A 22,431-nucleotide genomic window follows, 5' to 3' on the forward strand; every position below is an offset into this window, starting at 1 on the left:
ATCCATTCATCAGTTGTTTGGGTTGCTAGTTTTTGGCTCTTAAAAATAAAGTTGATATTTTATGTGTAGAAATCTTCCTGTGGATAGAAATCTTCATTTCTCGTAGCTAAATATAGAGAAGTAGAGTGGCTGGGTTGAATGGCAGCTGTATAATTTTTTAAGAAAACTGTTCCCCAGAGTGATTATACCATTTTACATTCCCACCAGCAGAGTCTAGCTGTTCCACGTCTTTGTCTGCACTTGGTATGCTCAGTCTTTTCCATGTTTGCCATTCTAGTGGAAACACAGTGGCACATTACTTTGGTTTAGTTTCTCTAATGGCTAATGATGTTGATCACTTTTTCATGTGTTTCTTGGCCGTTTCTGAGAGTTATTTTGTGAAGTGTCTGTTCGCATCTCTTATCAATTTCCTCACTGTTTGTCTTACTATTTACTTTTAGGTTGCAGGAGTTCTTTATATATTCTGAATAGAGTTCTTTTGTCTGATACATGTGTTGCAAATGTTTTCTGCCAGTCTATGGCTTGCCTTTTTGTTTTCTTAACGAGCTACCATTTCACTTTGATGAAGCCCAATTTCCCGTTCTATTTTTTAAAAAATAAATCAATTTTTTGTGTGTTCTAAGAAATAGTTGCTTAGCCCAAGGGTCACGAAGATATTCTGTCTTCTAGAATTTTTTTGTGTAAAACTATACGGTTTTAAATTTAGGCCAAATTTAAATTTTGATCCATTTTGAATTAATTTTTGTGTATTTTGTGAAGTAGGATCCGTGTTCCCCCCCTCCCGCCTCCACCACCTCCCCATATCCAGTTGATCTACTTCAGTTTGTTGAAAAGACTTTTCTCCTCCAGTGATTTGCCATTGCCAAAAATGAATTCACCAAATGTGTAAATCTATTTCTCAACTCTTTGTTCCATTGATCTGGTATGTATGCCTTTACATCAGTCCCAAAAGGTTTTGGTTATTACATTGCTTTTTTAGTAAATCTTGAAATCAGGTAGAATAAATCTTCCAATTTTATTCTTTTTAAAAATTGCTGTGGTTATTCTAGGTCCTTTGCATTTGCAAGTAAATGTCAATATCAGCCTGCCAATTTCTACTCAAAAGCCTGCTGCAGTTTTAATTGGGATTGCATTGAACATATAGATCCATTTGGCGGGAATTGCCATTTTAGCAATATTGAATTTTTCTATTAACATAGTATATCTCTCCATTTATTTAGGTCTTTAATTTTTTTTTAAGCGATATTTTGTAGTTTTCAGCATAGAGACCTTGGCCTTGGATGTCTTTTGTTAAATTTATACCTAGGATGTAAATAAATTTTTACATTTTTTGGCACTGCTATAAGTGGGATTGTTTGTCTTAATTTCAATTGCCAATTATTTGTTGTTCATATATAAGAATTCAGTTGATATCAACCTTTCATCCTGTGATATTGCCAGATTCACTTATTGTACTATTTTGTAGATTCCTTGGGTTTTCTGTATAAACAATTATATCATCAGTAAATAGAGTTTTATAGATTTTTTAAAAAATCTTTGTCTTTTTTTTTTTCTGTCTGTTTGTTTTTCTTACCTTATTTCAGGGCTAGAATCTTCAAAACAGTGTTGAATAAAAGTGGTAAAAGCAGGTATCCTTGCCTTCTTCCTGATCTCTGGGGAGAGAAATTTAGTCCTTAACCTTTAACTATGATGCTACCTATAGGTTTTTCATAGATGCCCTGTATCTGTTTGAGGAACTTCCCTACTAATCTTAGATTTCTGAGAGTTTTTATCATTCCTAGGTGTTGAGGTTTTGTCAGGCTTTTTTTCCCACATTTATGGAAAAATGATTATATGAGCTTTTTGGTTTATTCTGTTAATATGGTTGATTACATTAATTTATTTTCAAATGTTAAATTAACCTTGACTTCTGCATAAACCCTTGGTTATGTTTTGGCCAACATATATCCTTTTTTATATATTTTTGAGTTTCAGTTTTGAATTCTTTGGTGAAGAATTTTTGCATATTCTTTACAGTCTTGTTCTGTAATTTTGGGGGGATAAAGCTCAAAAGACGTATCACTTGTCAATTTCAAGGACATTATGAAGATTAAGTGAGGTGAAAAACTAAAATTTTTTGGAAAATTATCAAGCTTACCTACATAATATATTGACTGAGAAATAATGGAAGAACAGAATAGCAGCTGTAGTTTTTAAAGGGAATTGGCAGTGAGAAGTGGCCTGCTTCATAACTGGACTCACAGACTTCCATTTCATTGTGGTGGCTTGACCACATCTGTTTTCTCTTCTCCTTCCCTGATGTCTGCCATAATCACATAGGCAGCTAAAAGATGTTAACTCCTAAGGAAAAAGATAACAGTAGAGAAGATAGTGACAGAAGATTTTTTTTATATAAATTTCTGTATTGGCTGCGTTGGGTCTTCGTTGCTGCGCGCGGGCTTTCTCTAGTTGTAGCGAGCAGTGGCTGCTCTTCATTGTGGTGCACGGGCTTCTCATTGCAGTGGCTTCTCTTGTTTTGGAGCACAGGCTCTAAGCATGTGGGATTCAGTAGTTGTGGCACATAGGCTCCGTAGTTGTGGCTCGTGGGCTCTAGAGTGCAGGCTAGGTAGTTGTGGCGCATGGGCTTAGTTGCTCCGCGGCATGTGGGATCTTCCCGGACCAGGGCTGGAACCCGTGTCCCCTGCATTGGCAGGCGGATTCCCAACCACTGCGCCACCAGGGAAGTCCCCAGTGACAAAAGATTTTGACAATTTTTTGTAAAGAGAAATATAACTTTGGAAAGGAGTGTTAATTTGAGTTCAGAGGTAGATAAACAGTGCCTACAAATAAAGATGAGGTCAAGCCAGCTTGTCCCAGGCTCAGAGTGCTTGGAGGCTCCTGGCATTCCTAGGTCAGTTTTGCAGCTGAAAATCGAAATTCTTCAACAGTCTGTGTTTCAGACATTTTGAACCATTCTCCCCTGCACCCCCAGCAGACAGGTGACTACGTCAGACCCCTTCCTCTGGGGAGATGTGAAGAGCACAAGGCCAGAGATGCTTCAGACTAGAGGGGTGAAACATGGGGTTGAAAATAAAGGGATTGTATACAAGTCCACCCACTGAAGTTAGGCCCCTCACTTCTTTCTCCCTTCTCCACTCCCCAGAAGCCAGCTGGAATACCACATCTAGCTGAATAGCTTCAGTAGAAAAAATCTACCTACTGACATTTGGAGATCTCCCAATGAACAGGTGACTAGATATATCCGATCATCATAGGGAGAAGCCCATCAGTTAATAAACCTGCCACCCACGCCCAGCTTCTGAGCATTGTTTTAGTGTCTCCGTCTTAAATATGAAGGTGCATCCAAGGATCACCAGATATATGAGGAAAGCCTCAAAAGTGAAAGAGAATGACCCTAAGTGAACTATCAGTGAGCAAACAAAAAAGGAATCAACTGATGCAAGAAACAGAAGAAAACTAAAGAGTAAAATGAAAAAAAAAAAATTAGAAGAGTAAAAGAAGTTGTGTCCATTTTAAAAAGAGGTGGGGGGGAACACTAGGAATAAATAGTTGAGAACAAGATAGAACTTTTGGAATTTTAAAATTCCATGGACAGATGAAATTAAGTATTAGGGCAAAGGGACTGTCACTTTTTAATTCTAAATTTATCTGATTTTTTTCTGTTACTATTTAGTATTCATTTTTAACTGTGTGCATTTACCATGTTGTTTAGTTAAGCATAAGGAAAAATATTGAGTTTGGATTTTTTAGTTGGGGAAGACGACTGGCTTGGTTTCACGTTGACTGTTCATGAGCAAATAATGCCTGATGGGGATATTTGAGCCTGGCTCTGTGTTTGGTATTCTGGGCAGACATTAGTGTAATATACATTTTAAAGCAGCAATCGAAGACAATCTTTTTCATAAGAGCAACACAGGCTGTGGAGTTTGCTTCCCCTGCTCAAATCCAGCTTGGTCACCAAATGTGTGATGTTGTTCTAATCACTTCACCTCTCTGATTCTCATTTTCTTCGTGTATAGTATGGAACGGTAATATAGTACCTATGTCATAGGGCTGTGATACGATGGAAAGAGATAAGAGACTTCCCCGGCGGTCCAATGGTTAAGACTCAGCGCTTCCACTGCAAGGGCACAGGTTCGATCCTGGGTCAGAGAACCATTGCACATCATGCACAGTGCAGCCAAAAAAAAAAAACAGAGATAAGACAGTGCACAGCATGTACTAAGTGCTCATTCAAAAGAGCAGTTGTTGTAACCATGAAGCAGATGGAGTAGTATATGTAGATGGTTAGGAAAAAGATATCTTTTAAAAATCACAAATACAACAATACAATTAATAAGATAATAGGCTGTCCTGAGCTAATAGTATCACTCACCAGACTGAAATCTTCTTGTTGCCGGAGAGTCTTTCATTCACATTCCTCAGTGCCCATCATTGCACCTGGGACTGAGAAACTGCACAGAGAAAGAATGAATGAACCCTTAGTTGTAACATTCATTTGCAGTGCTATCCCCTAACTCTAGTATCAGTCTTCAGGTCATTAAGACAGCATGTTAGTGTGTTTATAAGTACCTAGGAGTGAAGTTTTCATAAACTTAAATGTTGCATTTCAATTACAGGCGTCCATTAGCAAGGTGAAAGTAGCAGAACCATGGCTCAGTTTCCAACACCTTTTGGTGGTAAGTTTTCAAAGATTTTCCTTTTTAAATGTACTTTGGAATTGCATTTTTAAAAACTTAGTATTATGGCAAATTTGAAATATTCACGTAAGTAGAATAATATAATCAACCCCATCATATAGTTTCAGTGATTATCAATCAACTAATGGCCAATATAGTTTCACCTGGATTCTTTTAAGCACCTCTCATACATCAGATCATTTCATCCACATTTTAGTGGGTGTTTCTAAAAGATAACACTTTTAAAGATATAACTACAATACTGTTACCACTCCTGTAAAGTTTCTAGTAATTCCTTAATGTCTTCAACTATCAAGTCAGTGTTAAAATTTTCCCTGATAGTCTTTAGATATTTTTCGTTGTTGTTGTTACGGTTGGTTGGTTCAAATCAGGATCCGAACAAGACACGTACATTGCGATTAGTTCATGTGTCTCCTAAGTTGCTTTGTTAGTGAACACTTCTCCATCCCTGTTTTTTTTTGGTTTTTTTGTTTTGCAATTTATTTGTTGAGGTGACTGGGTCATTTATTCTGTACTTTTTCTTTAGACTGGATTTAAAGCATGACATTTTTGTTTTACTTTAGTTTATCTGCTTGAAACATCAATCTGCATAAAATGTGTTTTTCAGGTAATTTTCCCTAAGATTATTAGGAAAGTGTTAAATGTTGGTTTTGCTTACTGGCCAAGTTTTGTTTTGTTTTATTTTGTTTTGTTTTAAAGAGAGCATGCCATATGAATGAATTTCTCTTGGCAGCTGTCGAACCTAGCCACCATGAAGAGAATAAGGCAGCATAAAGCCCCATCCCTGCGATCACATCTGTAAAAGTCTCTGTGAGATTCTAGACAGAAGTCTGCAACCTTTTCAAAACCATTAGTCTTACTGTTTTATTTTCTGTTTTGTTTTTGTCCCCCTTCTTAATTACTGAGCAAGTTTTTTGTTTGTTTTGTTTGGCTTGTTTGGTGGGGTTTGTTTCTGTTTGACAGATTTTGACAGGGCAGTAGAAGTTGCAGGACTGTAAGGCCTGTGCGGGAAGGGATCTGATCTATTTTGGTCACCATCTTATCCCTAATGTCTAACACAGTGTGTGGCACGTAGGAGGTGTTCAACAAGTCTGTTTTCAGTGACTGAATGAATTGCTGCTCTGCCTGTTGCTGTCATATCAGAGCCTGCAGAGAAGGGAGTTTTCAGTGTTTAGACATTTTGCTTGTATGCTAGGCACCTTCACATACTGTCTGTTCCTACCTTTTGGGAAAATGTCTGAACTTTTGAAAACCTTTTACCTATGTAATCTAGAGTTATTTGGTCAAATTCGTTTGAGAAAACCTAACACTAAAGTGAGGACAATCTCAGAAACAAGGGGATATCTGTTCAGTCCAAGAATTGAAACTGAAGAAGGACCTAAACCCTGTTCCCTTTGGTTTGCCATTGTTTTTTTCAGGATACCCATTTTTAAAAACAGCTTCAGTGAGTTATAATCTCCATGCCATAAAATTCACTACAATCTAGTATTTGAATATTTTTATCACTCCAAAAAGATTTTCATGGAATCACATAGGATACTAATTTAGTGAAGCTCAATTTTTCCATAACTTTGACTTGTGGCATTTAAGACATCTGAAAATACTGTTTTAAATTAGACTATTGATATGTAAATCAGTCTGTTTATGTAAATAAATGATGATTATTAACATGTCTTCATACAGTCCTGCTAACTACAGGGTTATAGGACAAGTTTTTTAAAAAAGAGTTTGTGCTAATATCTTTTTTTTTTTGGCCTGCTTTACTCTTAATTTTCTTTTTTTTCCCTTTTCTTTAAAAAATTTTTATTGGCATATAGTTGATTTACAATGTTGTGTTTCTGTTGTACAGCAAAGTGAATCAGTTATACATATACATATATCCACTCTTTTTTAGATTCTTCTCCATATAGGTCATTACAGTGTATTGAGAAGAGTTCCCTGTGCTATACAGTAGGTCCTTATTAGTTGTCTGTTTTATATATAGTAGTGTGTCTATGTCTACTCTTAGGCTTCTAACTTTATATTCAAAACTTCCAAGGACAAACAGATGTTAACTTATCAAATCATTTATAACATACTGACAGTATCTTAAGGTACTATGGAAACTGTGGGTGTGGGCACCTTGTTTTTCTTTTCTCATTGAATAATTTCTTTGTCTTTTCTTTGGATTGTAGGTAGCCTGGATATTTGGGCCATAACTGTAGAGGAAAGAGCAAAGCATGATCAACAGTTCCATAGTTTAAAGCCAATATCTGGATTTATTACTGGTAATGGAGTCAGTATTTTTACATTTTTACTTATCATAGTGCATATATCTGTGGAAAATCTATTATGCAGAGTGAAGGGGTGGGCACATGTGATCAAGGGTACACTTTGCCTATTTTGCCTTAACCTGGAGTCTGTATTTTTACAGTTGCTTCTCCTCCAACGCACTCAAGTCTTTTTTGCAGTTTTTAATGGATGCCAAGTCACTGTTTTAGGCATATCACTGTTGGGACTTGGTTAAGATTAATGGACCACGTTCTTTAAGTAATTGAAGGACTGTGATCCTTGAGCAAAAACACTTTCTTAATTCTGATCTTGAACTGACTTGAGTAAATTAACAGATTATGAACATAAAAAAAATTTTTTCTTATTGCTATGTCCTTAAAGATCCTTTTGTACTTTGCTTTTTCTAATCTCTTTCCTGTTATTACTCTTCAGGAATTAGCTTTAGAAGAAATGGGGTCTAGATTTCCTGGGAACTTGCTTTTGTGTGTATTTGTTTCACTTCTCTTTAACTTAGTCCTCGATGTGATTCTTTTAATCATTGTTACTAACTCTCCATAAATATGTTAGAAGTACCAAAAATCTGAAGTGTAGGTAAATGGGAATGGCAAAGAACTCTTTTGTAAAGTAGAAGTACGGGTCATCAGTTTCTTGAGGATTTCTGTAGGTTCACTTTGTTGTAATGTGTAGCTGTTCCCATCTTAATTACTAGCAGATTAATTAAAGTGGACAAACTACCCCTACCCAATGGTAGGCCTGTTGTGAGATGATTTTTTTTTTAAGTGTTACATTCTAAAGTCAGTGCTGATGGATTCATTTTACTGTTATTTATAAACTGATCATTTGGCTTTTGAAATGTATTCAGTTCAGTATTTACAGGATTATTAACCTCTTTCTTTTTGTAATTTTGCCATAAGTGGTTTTCTGTCAGCTGCTGTTTTCTTCTAAAACTTTTTCCATTTAATTTACAGGTGATCAAGCTAGAAACTTTTTTTTTCAATCTGGGTTACCTCAACCTGTTTTAGCACAGATATGGTAAGTTGGAACTTCATACAAGCAGAAGGTTATAAACTAGTCCAGTAATATCTAATCTTAATTTCTTAAGTTACAGAGGAGAACATGTATTTCTAGTCTGAAATACCCCATTACTTCTTACCAGAGAAGTACTTCTGAAAAGTATCTTTCTGGTATGGAACTTTAAAAAAAAAAAAAAGTGGTGACATTTGCAAGGTAACTTACAAAGTTGAATTTCCAGTTGAGAAATCTACATTTTGATATTTTCTCACCACTTTGGTTTTTTGGTTTTTTGGTTTTCTGGGGGATTTTTGGCCATACCATGCGGAGTGTGGGATTTTAGTTCCCCACCAGGGATTGAACCCATGCCCCCTGCATTGAGAGCGTAGAGTCTTAACAACTGGACCGCCAGGGAAGCCCCTTTCTCACCACTTTGTTTTACCTTCATCCACATCACCCATATTCATCTAAATGGTCCACATTTCTTGCTTTATAATGTGATAGTTCTGTATCTTTCATTGAATAAAAGGTAAAGAAGATATTTGAGGGTTAATAATGGAATAACCAGTGAAAGAGTGAAATAACCAGTATTCATTACGGTGTTGTGCAAGGTGAGCACATAAAAAATATTGTTGAATCTCTTGATTTACTACCACAAATAAGTGTTCAGTCTTTTGAAACCACAGAAAAGAAAGAGAATGAATGAAAAAGACTGGCAAATACAGTTTTGGGTTCTAGGTTTATGACTTTGGGAAGCCATGCTGAATTCTTTGGCCAAGAAGCCACGTTTTCCTGCAGTGTATGGTTCTTACAGTTAGTACATCACTTCCCTGGGTTCGTTAATGTTGTGGTGGCAGCTTGTTATGGTGAAAAGGACACATGATTTGTAGTTGAATCCCGTCTGTACTACTTTCTATCTTGCTGATTTGGAACATGTACTTACCCCCCTGCTCAGCCTCAGTTTTCACATCTAGAAAATGGGAAGACACATGTTTCCTTACAGGGTTATTGAGTGGATTAGCAGAGAAACTGTATGTGAAGGACTTAGTGTGGGCCCTGGCACATAATAGAGCCTCAAAACAAAACCCCAGAAAGGTACTTGGCTGGCCAAAAATGTTCGTTCGGATTTTTCTGTAAGATGTTACGGAACGCAAAAATAAAGATTGACATAGTTCCTTGTTGCCTTTAAGCAGAGTCTACAGAACATAGTCTAAGCTTGATTATAAGTGTTGTCAGTATGAAAATCATTTACTATATTCTGAAATAGCAAAACTTCCATGGGAAATTATATATTATTTGTGTGTGGATTTATTTGAATTGAAATTAAATGATACCAGATTCCTGTGCTTTTTTTGGTGTCTGCTTTATTTTCTTTTTCCTGGTTGTCAGCATATGGGCTGCCAGACTGTCTCTTTCAACTATGATACCCTTTTAGTGCTAATGTCTCATCTACTTTAAAGTAGAAAATTCAGATAACCAAGGGTTTTGGAATTACTTTTATTATTATTATTATTTTTAATTAATTAATTTTTGGCTGCGTTGGGTCTTTGTTGCTGAGGACAGGCTTTCTCTAGCTTTGGCGAGTGGGGGCTACTCTTCAATGCAGTGCACAGGCTTCTCATTGCAGTGGCTTCTCTTGTTGCGGAGCACGGGCTCTAGGCACATAGGCTTCAGTGGTTGTGGCACGTGGGCTCAGGAGTTGTGGCACACGGGCTTAGTTGCTCCACAGAATGTGAGATCTTCCTGGACCAGGGATCGAACCCATGTCCCCTGCATTGGCAGGTGGCTTCTTAAGTGCTGTGCCACCAGGGGAGTCCCTGGAATTACTTTTAAAGTAAAATAAAAGACACACACACACACACACACACACACACACACACACACACAGAGGGAACACTCATGTACTTGTGAGCACAGGGACACTGACCTGTTGGTTAAGTGCCTAAGTCTAAATGCAAGAAACTTGTGACATCTGTGTTACATTTCTTTTTGCTTTGTGTTCGGCTGTGTGATTGTTTTTCACACCGTCAGCCAAGATGACTCACTAGAATCTTCCTTTCCCAGACTTAGCTTCCTTCACTGAATTCTGCTTTTATACTGTATTTCCAATCTATGAAGGTTCATTCAAGAAGCAGTCTTGTAATGAATTCTCTGCTGCAAGGAAATCTCACTTAACATTTGTTCATTCAATGGAAAAATATTTATCAGATGTCTGCTATGGGCCTGTGCCTGTTGTAGGTGCTGGGAATACAGCTGTGAACAAAACTGACAGAATTTGTGCTTTCATCGAAATTGCAATCCAGTGGAAGGAGATGGTCAATAAGAGCACGTTAGTAAGTGTAATGGAGAAAAATGGAGAAAAAAAGAGTATTATTTAGTAAGTTTCAGTTCTTTCAATTAAGACAGTTAATTTTCAAAACCGTTTTTTTGGGGGGGTTTTTTGTCTTTTTTTTAACCAGAGTGTACCAAAGTCATTTTTACCAACTTATTCTTTTCATTGTGAAAATTTTTTAACAGTGAAGATAATGAGTCTGCAGACTTAGGTTAAATCAAAAGTGTTCCTTGTCTTTAATTTTTTTCTGACATTTTGTTAAATACATTTGTGATGGCATATTTTACTTTCATCAAGAATTGCTATTGGGGAAAAAAAAAACAAAATGAAACACACCTCTAGGAATCTTTTCCCAAAAGCAATATCTCTGAAAAGTTGTTGGAAATTTCTCGAGCCACAGATGTCCTGCTAAGATGCTGGAATGGTGTGGTGCAGAGTGTGAGGAACATCTGTCTTTTGGCACCAGCTCTGATGCTTCTTCACTTTGTAAGCTTGAGCAATACTTCACCTCTTCAAATTTCGGTTCTTAAATTTATAAATAACAGCTGACCTAATGAAATAGTTTTCCCTCCCTATCTCTCATGCTAATCTTGTGTTCTCATGTGGCTTTTCTGATGGGATCACAGGGAAAGTCTATTGCCCCTTTTGGTAGAGAGAGGAGTGGGTTTGAGTCTAAAGTTTTAGGCAGTCCCGTTGTCATTCCTCTGGGGAAGATGAAAATTTTGGATTGAGAATTAGGACCTTTTTCTAGTTTCTCTTTCTCTCTGGGCCTTACTTTCTTTGCTCTGGACCTCCATTCAAAAGTATGAGTGATGTGCACAGCTGGGAAATATCTGTTGGAATCCATGTAGAAATTATATTCCAGTTAATTAATTTATGAGCTTTGGAACTATAGCCTACGAATACTCTGGAACTACCTATCTCTCCCATCCAGTTTCCAATTAAGAATACCGGAAAATTTGAATTCTCCCTCAGAATGGAGTCAGGTCAGTGTGTGTAATGCCAAATTATAACTGTGGCCAAAGATGATACACCTTCCTAGAAATTTTCTTGCTAATAAGGAACTGGAAGGAACAGGGCCAATATCCTATATCCTTTTGGCAGCTTAAATGCTTAATATTGTTGCAACCTTGGTCTGGTGTGGAGACAGAGAAGAGGAGAGCAGAGGGCAATGGACAAGAGCCTTGAAGGCAGAGGAAAGCGGAGGTGGAATGAGGACTTTGGAATCAGAGGCAGTAGGTAGGGGCCACAGAAATGGGGATTAGACGCTCTTAAGGAGAGAAATGAGGGGAAGAGAGGGAGCACCACCTAGAAATGGGCCCTGAGAGGAGGGGGAAGCCAGCGGCATAAGGGCAGAAATTAGAACAGCTTGGTGATCTGGGTCAAGGATGGGGCAGGGGCCAAGGCAAACACCTGTGTGACACCTTTGGATGCTATCTTAGGATACCACTGAGCATATGTCAGGAGGGCCTTCAGCCCCCAGCAAGATCAGTTTGCCAAAGTCATTTACCCCCCCAAAAAGTCATCCTGGACATTCCTGAGTCTTCACCGTCTCAGTTCATGGCATTGGGCATCTACCCGGCTGCTGGAAGCCATGCCTGATTCCTCTCTTTTCCTTACCCTACACAACCAATCCATCAGTACGTACTTTTGACTCCATTTACAGACTGTATCCCCATTCTGGCCATTTCTCTCTGTATCCTTTACTACCATCCTAATTTGTCATAGTGGGCCTAATAGCTGGGCCCACTATTCGAGCATTCTGACTGGAGTCTCTCACACTTGCCTGTTTAGATTCCATTCTCAAAACAGCACCCCAACAATCTTTTGGAAAAGTAAATCCGTTTAAAACTCTGCATTGAGAAGAAAACCCAAAGTTGTGACCAAGGCCACAAGGCCCAATATGATCTGGCTCCTGCTTTTTCCCTGTACCACTCCCTTCCTCAGTTTTTGCACTCTGGTTTCACTGACCTTTTTTCTATCTTTAAATGGGTTCTTTTGGCCTCAGGGTCATTGCACTTGGCATTTTCTCTTCCTATCATGCAGCTCTTCTAGATCCTCACATATTTGGCCGATTACCCTTCAGGTTTTGGTTCACCTCCCCAGAGAAGGGCTTCCTGACCACTAGTCTAAAGCAGTTCCCTCTCCCCACCTGCTTCTAAGAGCATCTTCTCTTTCCCATCACCTTGCTTTCTTTCTTTTTTTAAAAAATAAATTTATTTATTTTATTTATTTATTTTTGGCAGCGTTGTGTCTTCCTTGCTGTGCGCTGGCTTTCTCTAGTTGCGGCGAGCGGGGGCTACTCTTCGTTGCAGCACGCGGGCTTCTCGTGGTGGCTTCTCTTGTGGAGCACGGGCTCTAGGCGCACGGGCTTCAGTAGTTGTGGCACATGGGCTCATTGCAGACTGTAGAGCGCAGGCTCAGTAATTGTGGTGCACGGGCTTAGTTGCTCTGCGGCATGTGGGATCTTCCTGGAGCAGGGCTCGAACAATCTGACTAGTTTTCTTGTTGAATGTCTGCTTGCACTGAAACAAGCTCTGAGGGCAGGAACCTTGCCTGTCTTTTTCTTAGTTGTAAGCCTAGTTCCTGGATAGAGACCTTAGTAGGTGACCTGTTCAAAAATATCTGTTGGAGAAATCCCTGGTGGTCCAGTGGTTAGGACTCCGTGCTTTCACTGCGGTGGTCCAGGTTCAGTCGGCAAAAAAAAAAAAAAAAAAAAAAAAACTTTGGATGAATAAACAAACAGATGAGTGAGTGACTGGGCCAGGTTAATCTGCACAGTGGGAGGTGAGCAGCCTGTGATGAGCCTTTGTGGATGAAGTAGGCTCCTAAAGGAATCTGTGGGCTTCAGTTCTGGTGTAGTGAATGAGAGGAGGCCCGCCTTTTTTCCCTGAATCCTATGATACAAACAAGGGAGTTTCAGAATTTCTACACTCCTATCCACCACAAACAACAAACCTATTCAGTGGTGTTCAAGGTTACTTCATAGTTCTTTTGTTTATAGCCTGAGGATATATGAAGTACTGTGTTCAGAAGTTATTTAGATTAGTCTTTTTCCCTTCTTCCTATGTGGACATGTTACTTATTTAAAACACTATTAGGTTGATTTGGGTTTTTTGCTTGTTTTTTTGTTTTTAATTAATTTTTATTGGAGTATAGTTGATTTACAATGTTGTGTTAGTTTCAGGTGTACAGAAAAGTGTATCAGTTATACATATACATATAGCCACTCTTTTTTAGATTCTTTTCCCATATAGGTCATTACAGTGTACTGAGTAGAGTTCCCCATGCTATACAGTAGGTCCTTATTAGTTATCTATTTTATATGTAGTAGTGTGTACATGTCAATTCCAGTCTCCCAATTTATTGCCCCCTCCTTGGTTTATATGTTTTTGTTTTTATTTAGCTTAAGGATCTGCTCTCATCTTTGTGAACTTATTTTATGTTTTGAATATGTAACACATTAACAAGATTCCAAAAGCTAAACTCTACAAAAGTGTGAACTCAGAGAAGTGTAACTTGCTGTCCTATTGTTTCATCCCATTCCCACTTATTTTATTAGCTTCTTATTATCCTTTCTTTATTTCTGTGGGGAAAAAGCATGTCCATAATATGTGTGCAAATTTATATTTAAATTATTTCCTCTTCCTTCTACTTTGAAAGTAACCTCCTATAAGTGTTCTTTTGTTCTTTGCTTTTCTCACTTAACAATGTATCCTAGAAATCACTCATAACATTCCATAGAGATCTTCCTCATTTTCTTTTTACAGTTATATAATACTTATTGTTGAAGATATACCATAGTTTATTCAACTAATATCCTGTGTTTTCTGCATTTGGCTTATTTCTAATATTTTGCAATTACAGATAATGCAACAAAGAGTGAGTTAAAGCATGTATTTTTGTATTGTTGGAAGTGTATCTTCAGGGTGAATTCCTAGGATTGAATCACTGTGTCAAAGAGTAAATGCATATGTAGTTCTGTAGGTGTGGCCAGATTTTCCTACTCTTGGAGTTGAAGCACTTTTTCCCACTGACAGTATATAAGAGCGCTATGTGGTTTATTTGTACAAATCAAACAGAAAACTTACCCTTAGTATTCAGCATACTCGTGGACCTTTCCTCATCTCAGCCATGCCTGTTGTTATATATAGTTTTTTTAAAAAAATTTATTTATTTTTGGCTGCATTGGGTCTTCATAGCTGCCTGTGGGCTTTCTCTAGTAGCAGCGAGCAGGGGCTACTCTTCGTTGCAGGGCGCAGGCTTCTCATTGCGGTGGCTTCTCTTGCTGAAGAGCACAGACTTTAGGTGTGCAGGCTTCAGTAGTTGTGGCGCATGGGCTCAGTAGTTGTGGCTCACGGGCTCTAGAGCGCAGGCTCAGTAGTTGTGGCGCACAGGCTTAGTTGCTCCGAGGCATGTGGGATCTTCCCGGAACAGGGCTTGATCCTGTGTTCCCTGCATTGGCAGGTGGTGGATTCTTAACTGCTGCACCACCAGGGCAGTCCTTATATATAGATTTTAATATCAGACTAAACATTGTATTTAAGATCAGTTTGTTTTCAGGAGTCATAAATAGCTATTGTTTGTCTTATTTTTTATTTTTAAAAATATTTTTTATCATACTTTCTTTTTAACTTTGGAAGTTTTGTGAATTTAATTTCAGGATCCTTAGACTTTTAGTTAGTCTTTTGGGGAGATTATTAGAAATGAGTAAACTGGGCTTCCCTGGTGGCACAGTGGTTAAGAATCCGCCTGCCAATGCAGGGGACACGGGTTCGAGCCCTAGTCTGGGAAGATCCCATATACTGCGGAGCAACTAAGCTCGTGCGCCACAACTACTGAGCCTGTGCTCTACAGCCTGCAAGCCACCACTACTGAGCACACGTGCCACAACTACTGAAGCCCGCACGCCTAGAGCCCATGCTCTGCAACAAGAGAAGCTACCACAATGAGAAACCCACTCACCGCAACGAAGAGTAGCCCCGGCTTGCTGCAACTAGAGAAAGCCCATGCGCGGCAATGAACACCCAACGCAGCCAAAAATAAATAAATTTTAAAAATAAATTAAAAAAAACCCTTTCATTAAAAAAAAAAGGAATGAGTAAACTGAGAAATAACTATAAATAAGAGATGAACTGGACAGCAGAGCTGAAATCGTATTTTGCAGAGAAGATTTGAGAAATAGAATTCCAAATCTATTCCAGTATATTAGGAGGGGGTGGGGAGAGTTGAGCTTTGTAGGAGTAACTGCTATAGTTCTAAAAGACCTTTGAGTTTTTACTACAAAGGAGTCCCAACAGTTATATTCTGTTAGTTGAGCAAAAGAATTTTTTTAAAAAGGTCACACAAAATTGTCAAAAAAGTTTTGGAATTTTGGTGGATGTGTAGAACCTGAGCATTATGTGTTTCCTCTCCTCTCCTGTTGAGGCTTCTCCTAATTAAACCGTTACTAGAAAGTCTCTTCTCTCATAACCCACTCATTATCCCACACTGGGTATTTTTGTTTCTCTCTAGAAAACGTATTTTGGGGACAGTAGTGTGGGGAATAGGGAGTGGGAATCTATCTGCCTGATTTTTTTTTTTTTTTTCAGTGTGCGCGTCAGTGTTGATTGTTGGGAGCTTTTATTTTATCCATGAAAACCATTTGAAATAGCTGAATATCTTTTAAAAAATATTTGGGGGATGTCCCTGGCGGTCCAGTGGTTAAGATTTGGTGCTTACACTGCAGGGGGCACCGACCCCTGGTTGGGTAACTAAAATCTCGCGGGCTGCATGGTGACGCGAAAAAAAAAAAAAAAAAATTGGTAAAAGAAAGAAAGCTCACCATTTCATTTTATTGATTTAGCTTCCTTTATAAGACCTGAAAAACAGTACAAAAATAAAGCAGCCAGAGACCAGTCTCAATTATGATCATAGACACAGAAAATCAAAACAATATCTTAGCAAGTAGAATTCCACAATGTACAAAAACTGTGACCAACTTGAGTTTATGCCGGGGTGCAAGATTGGTTCAGAATCAAGGAATTCCCTCAACATTATTATATCAGGAGATAAAAGGAAAAAGAAAATGTGGGATCAGATCAGCAGATGCTGACTAAGAATTTGATAAAAAGTATAGTAACCATTTCTAATAAGTAGAAAAGGGAACTGCTTAAATGTGTCAGTTTACTTTCTAAAAATCAGTACCAAATATTATTCTAAACAATGAAACACTGTAGTCATTTTTTTTTTAACCTTTTAATTTAAACTCAAAACTAAGCAGGGATGCTCACTTAGTAATGTCATAGAGGCAGTAAGACCAATAAGAAAGAGGGATGGTGGGGACTTCCCTGGTGGCGCAGTGGTTAAGACTGAGCTCCCAATGTAGGGGGCCCAGGTTTGATCCCAGGTCAGGGAACTAGATCCCACGTGCCACAACTAAGACCTGGCGCAACCAAATAAATAGAAGTAAATAAATATTTATTTTTTACAAAAAGAAGGAATGGTATAAACATTGGAAACGAAAGTTAACTCTCTTTTTTGCTAGTTATGTGATTGTGTAAGATTCACAGAAGTTTGATACGATTGCTCAATACACCCAGCATAAATGATTATTAAAAGCAAAATTCGTCTCTGTGCTTGAAATAAGCACCTAAATATGGAAATGGGGGACATGTTCTATTTAAAAGAGTGACAGAAATGATAAAATTCCTAAGAACACATTTAACAAGAAAAGTAGTTACTTATATGAAGGAAGTGATATACTCTTATTAAAGGAAATATCAGTAGAACTGGACATACTATTTTCTTTGAACAAACTATCGTAAAAATGTCAGTTCTCTAAAAATTCATGTATCTAATGCAGCTCCATCTTGATTTTCATTAGAGTTGTTTGTAGAATAGATAAATTAGAAGTTCATAGGGAAAAAGAAACATCTGTGAATGGTCAAACAAGTTTTTTTTTTAATTTTTATTGGAGTATAGTTGATTTACAGGTGTACAGCAAAGTGAATCAGTTATACATATAAATATATCCACTCTTTTTTAGATTCTTTCTCCATATAGGCCATTACAGAGTATTGAGTAGCGTTCTCTGTGCTATACAGTAGGTCCTTATTAGTTATCTGTTTTATATATAGTAGTGTATATGTGTCAATCTCAGTCTTCCAGTTTATCACTCCCCCCGCCCTTAGGCCCTGGTAACCATAACTTTGTTTTCTACATCTGTGACTCTATTTCTGTTTTGTAGATAAGTTCATTTGTACCCTTTTTTACATCTTTTTTTTTTTTTTTTTTTTTTGCGGTACGCGGGCCTCTCACCGCCGCGGCCCCTCCCGTTGCGGAGCACAGGCTCCGGACGCGCAGGCGCAGCGGCCATGGCTCACGGGCCCAGACGCTCTGCGGCACGTGGGATCTTCCCGGACCGGGGCACGAACCCGTGTCCCCTGCATCTGCAGGCGGATTCTCAACCACTGCGCCACCAGGGAAGCCCTTGCGGACACAATCTTTATGTGGCTCATTTAAAACATGGCCAATGATGGCTTTGTAATTGGAGTAGCTGGTCTTAACATTTGAAGTTTCAGATAAAACTTTTCTTAAAAAAGGTTTAAAAAATAAATCCTTATGCCCTTAAAATCTAGACTTCAACAAATGAAATCTGAATGAACATTTTTTGTGCAGAAGAGGTTAAATCATGAATATACACAGTTTCAGTTAGCAGAAATGTAGTTTCCAGTTACAAGTACAAACCCCTTTCTTCCTTTTTCTTACTCTTATTTGAGAGAAATGCTTAACATAATAACTCATTGGAAGTTGACTTGACCATTTGTTTGAGTACCACTTTCAAATAGTAAGTGCATTTGTAAGGTCATTTCATGAATTCCAGAGCTTTGAAAGTACCCTAGCTTTATCATACAGTAGAGTATAGTATGTCACAGCCCCATGGTGAGGTTTGTAGAACCCCACAGAGGAGTTGATGCAATCTAATCAAGTATCTAGAAATAAACTCTGTTTCTAAATACTTTTTTCCTCCTAAAAGCTTTATTGTCACATAATTCACATAACAAAAGTTACAGTTTTAAAGTGTATAGTTCATTGGTTTTTAGTCTTTCCAGAACTGTGCAGCCATCACCACTACCCAGTTTAGAACATTTTTATCACTCCAAAAAGAAACCCCATTTGATGTCCATGGTATATATCCTGACATTCAGACTGAAAATTACCTTGTGTATCATAAAAGTAAAGAGTAGCACAATAAAACATATTTCATATTTATATAAAACCTTGTCAGTTTTTCCCTACAGCTTGGTAAACAAGTTTTGTTTTGTTTCATTTTCCCAGGGACCAAGGGAGCTGATTATTTAGTCTTTGTGTGGATGGGAGTGGTGGTTTGGGAAAGGTTCTTTTAAGGTCACAGTCATTCTAAGCTCATGCTGTTGGTTTGCAGGGCGCTCGCTGATATGAATAATGATGGAAGAATGGATCAAGTGGAGTTTTCCATAGCTATGAAACTCATCAAACTGAAGTTACAAGGATATCAGCTCCCCTCCGCACTTCCCCCTGTCATGAAACAGCAGCCAGTTGCTATTTCTAGTGCACCAGCGTTTGGTGAGTCTGAAAAGGAATTGGTTCCTATATTTCATTACATGTTTTTAAAATAAATATTTCCCTTCTCCCACCCTCCCCTCTCAGTTTGTAGCACTGTGAAATTCTAGGAGGTATTCTGTCTGAAAAATGATGGTCCTGTGCAAAAAGATAATGATGAAGGGAAGAAGCACGGTCACATTCTAACCCTGGGATGAGAGTGATCAAAATGAAAGCAAGTAAATAAATTTCACAGCTTACATCTCAACCAATACAAAGGCCTGGGGTGAATATTCAAAATACCTGAATTGGGGGCTAACTCCATACCATACAATATATGAATTAATCATCCCACTGTAACAAGTTTGATATCTTTGAGTCATTGGCTTATGAAAAATTAGACTGAGATTTAATTTTGTACTTTATAAATATGTGGACTAAGTTCTAGTCATATAAATCTCATTGCAGGATGTATGTGTGTGTAATCTGTGAGGTGTAGGGCCCTCTGTTACGTTTCACAGGACTCAGCTATCCAACTGATTTCTATAACAATGCAGAATAAAACTCAGGTCACTTTGAAATTAAGATTAATCTTTTTTTTTTAGAAAAAACATCTTTATTGGAGTATAATTGCTTTACAATGGTGTGTTAGTTTCTGCTTTATAACAAAGTGAATCAGCTATACATATACATATACATATATCCCCATATCTCCTCCCTCTTGCATCTCCCTCCCAGCTGCATCTCCCTCCCAGCTGCATCTCCCTCCCACCCTCCCTATCCCACCCCACTGGGTGGTCACAAAGCACCGAGCTGATCTCCCTGTGCTATGTGGCTGCTTCCCACTAGCTATCTATTTTACATTTGGTAGTGTATATATGTCCATGCCACTCTCTCACTTCACTCCAGCTTACCCTTCCCCCTCCCCATGTCCTCAAGTCCATTCTCTGCATCTGTGTCTTTATTCCTGTTCTGCCCCTAGGTTCTTCATAACCCCCTTTTTTTTTTTAAGATTCCATATATATGTGTTAGCATACGGTATTTGTTTTTCTCTTTCTGACTTCCTTCACTCTGTATGACAGACTCTAGATCCATCCACCTCACTACAAATGACTCAATTTCCTTTCTTTTTATGGCTGAGTAATATTCCATTGTATATATGTGCCACATCTTCTTTATCCATTCAAGATTAATCTTTTTTGATTCATTTAAAAACTAGCTCCCCTGCCTTTTTGTATTGGGGTGGGGGAGAGGATATCTATAAACTTCAGCCTCCAGTGACTCACATATGCCAAAGATTTAAAAGGAAATTCATATTATATATTTTTAAAATGATTTATGAACATTACCCACCAAAAGAAATAAATTTTTCCCTCTTGGGAAGATACCACCCATTACCCTCTAACCTGAGAATCAGAGCCCTAGATTCTATTTCTACCTTTACTATTAAACTCAACCTTGAAATTGAGCTTGATTAACTTTTCTGTGCCTTAGTTTCTTCACTTTAGTATAAAGTACAAAGTTAACCATATATATTCATTCTCTCACCTTGTAGAAATGATCATTCTTAATTTAAATTTGGTTCTCACCCTTTAAAAAATTGTAGATGGAAAAGTGATTGAAAACAGTTTTGAGAAACAAACATGTTTTCCTCATAAAATATAATCTGATTTTCCCATCTTTATTTTCTGGTGGGAAAAATTGGAGAAAATGTGCATTGTCTTGTGCCATTTTGTAACATGGCTTTCTCAGGAAAAAGACCACTTTCAATTGTAATATTTCCTCAGATAATTCACTATGGGTATGAGGGCCATTATCAGTTCAGTATTGTATTGATCCTGTGTTATTTCTCAGTTAAAGGAGCTTATCAAAAATTTTAAGAATTCTAAATGGAAAACACGAATAAAACACTCTAAAGTATTAGCAATCTGCCGTACTTAGAGTCCTCAGTTTTCAGTTGCAATGGGCCAAGTAGTCATTTAGGATTGATAATTAACATAAGTTTCTTATTCTCTCACCTCCTTAATACTATAGCCAAATACCATTTAATTTATAGAAAGCTTATCTTTATGGTTCTGTTTACTTGCTTTATTATACATCTGAAGGTAACACTTAAATTGGGCAAATACACCAAAGCTACAGGAATCTTTTCCTGGCTTTCAGTTTGTTGCCACCATTTGAGTCCTGCAGATGGTAAAGCATCTCCTAAGGGCAAGGATTTCCTGGGGAGGTCCCAGCAATCTCCGTTAAGTGCAATCTCTTCCTCCTTTGGAAGGTCTTTTTATGTTTAAAGTAGACTAATTGTGAGAACAGACAGAAGGTATTTGCAGGTTGCTTTACCGGCATGAATCTTGTTTTTCTGGCTTAAAATCTCAGAGACTGCTAAATTGTTCTATAAGAAGGTAAGCTTCAATACAGAGATTAACCTCATACTTGTTGGTGAAGTGTCTTTAAAATTTCTATGTAAGATGCAAATCTGTTTTGTTGCTGTAATGCTTATTTTTCTGTATTTGTTTACACATTAAATTCTTACAGAACAACAACAACAACAAATGAAATCAAAGGTGCAGATTGTCAGGGGAAGAAGGAACAAACCTGCAGTGTCCTGCTGCATCTTCTGTTTCTTGCTTGCTCTTATTGGATTCTTGACCTTTCACATTGTCACATACTTCCTTTTGAAAGGTTTTGTGTTTCCAGAGAGCATCTTTGTGTTTCCTTGTGCTCCTTTTCTTTATGGTATTAAGAAATATGTATTTTATTCACAGTACTGAGGCAATTGGCCATATTAAGTTTGGTTTTTTTTGCCACACCACGTAGCACATGGGATCTTAGTTCCTCGACCAGGGATTGAACCCTCACCCCCTGCATTGGAAGTCCCGAGTCTTAACCACTGGACTGCCAGGGAAGTCCTAAGTTATTTCTTAGAACAAAATGCCACAGGGGGAAAAAATAACATTATTATCCCAATTTAAAACATAATTCCATAAAAAGCTGTCTTTTAGTCAGATGTTTTTCTTAAAAATTAAACGGTAATTAGTCAGCTAAGATCACCAACAGTTCTGATTTCTTCTCTGTTCTCACCCTAGACTTTAATTATTTAGGTTGATTTAAAGATTACAGTAATCAGATCCAACATCTGATTCATGGGAAAGTTCTTAGACAGTTTAAACAAAACACAAATATTGTGGATAGAGTTTCCTTCTCTCTCTTCATCCTGATACATCTGATGACAGAGGGAGTAAAGTGAAGGAGGTTTGGGAGGGGACAGTCAGTAGTCATTCATGTTGTCTCTGATACAATTAATGATAAGCTGAGATAAATGAAAGCTATGCTTTTACTTAATAGGTTCACTATTTAAAACAAACAAACTATGCATTGCCTTTCTTTTGGTGAGGTTGAGCCGGAAGTCTGGATATTTTAAGGGGAAAGGTACAGGTTTTGGGTTAGGCAAGTAGGACGGTGATCCAAGAGAAGAAGGAAAACTCAGGAAGTCACGTGAGAGCAAAGTCTAGGAAGAGCAGAGGTGAGCAGCGCCATAGGCTCCCAGGGACCAGG

General features: G+C 37.9%; 1 protein-coding gene across 6 annotated transcripts in view; it reads left to right on the forward strand.

Annotated features, from left to right (window-relative positions):
• The window catches only part of ITSN1 (intersectin 1), a 227,602-nt gene that overhangs the window by 50,201 nt on the left and 154,970 nt on the right, over window positions 1-22,431 (forward strand). For all 6 annotated transcript variants that reach the window (XM_059064443.2, XM_067035034.1, XM_059064441.2 and 3 more), the window contains exons 2-5: window positions 4,620-4,679; window positions 6,875-6,967; window positions 7,940-8,003; window positions 18,740-18,900. In XM_059064443.2, the coding sequence (XP_058920426.1) occupies window positions 4,652-4,679; window positions 6,875-6,967; window positions 7,940-8,003; window positions 18,740-18,900 (346 nt within the window). In that variant the 5' untranslated portion in view covers window positions 4,620-4,651. The remainder of the gene's footprint in view (window positions 1-4,619; window positions 4,680-6,874; window positions 6,968-7,939; window positions 8,004-18,739; window positions 18,901-22,431) is intronic.

The sequence above is a fragment of the Kogia breviceps genome, chromosome 5 (assembly GCF_026419965.1).
Source record: "Kogia breviceps isolate mKogBre1 chromosome 5, mKogBre1 haplotype 1, whole genome shotgun sequence".
In the NCBI taxonomy this organism is placed as follows: Eukaryota; Metazoa; Chordata; class Mammalia; order Artiodactyla; family Physeteridae; genus Kogia; species Kogia breviceps.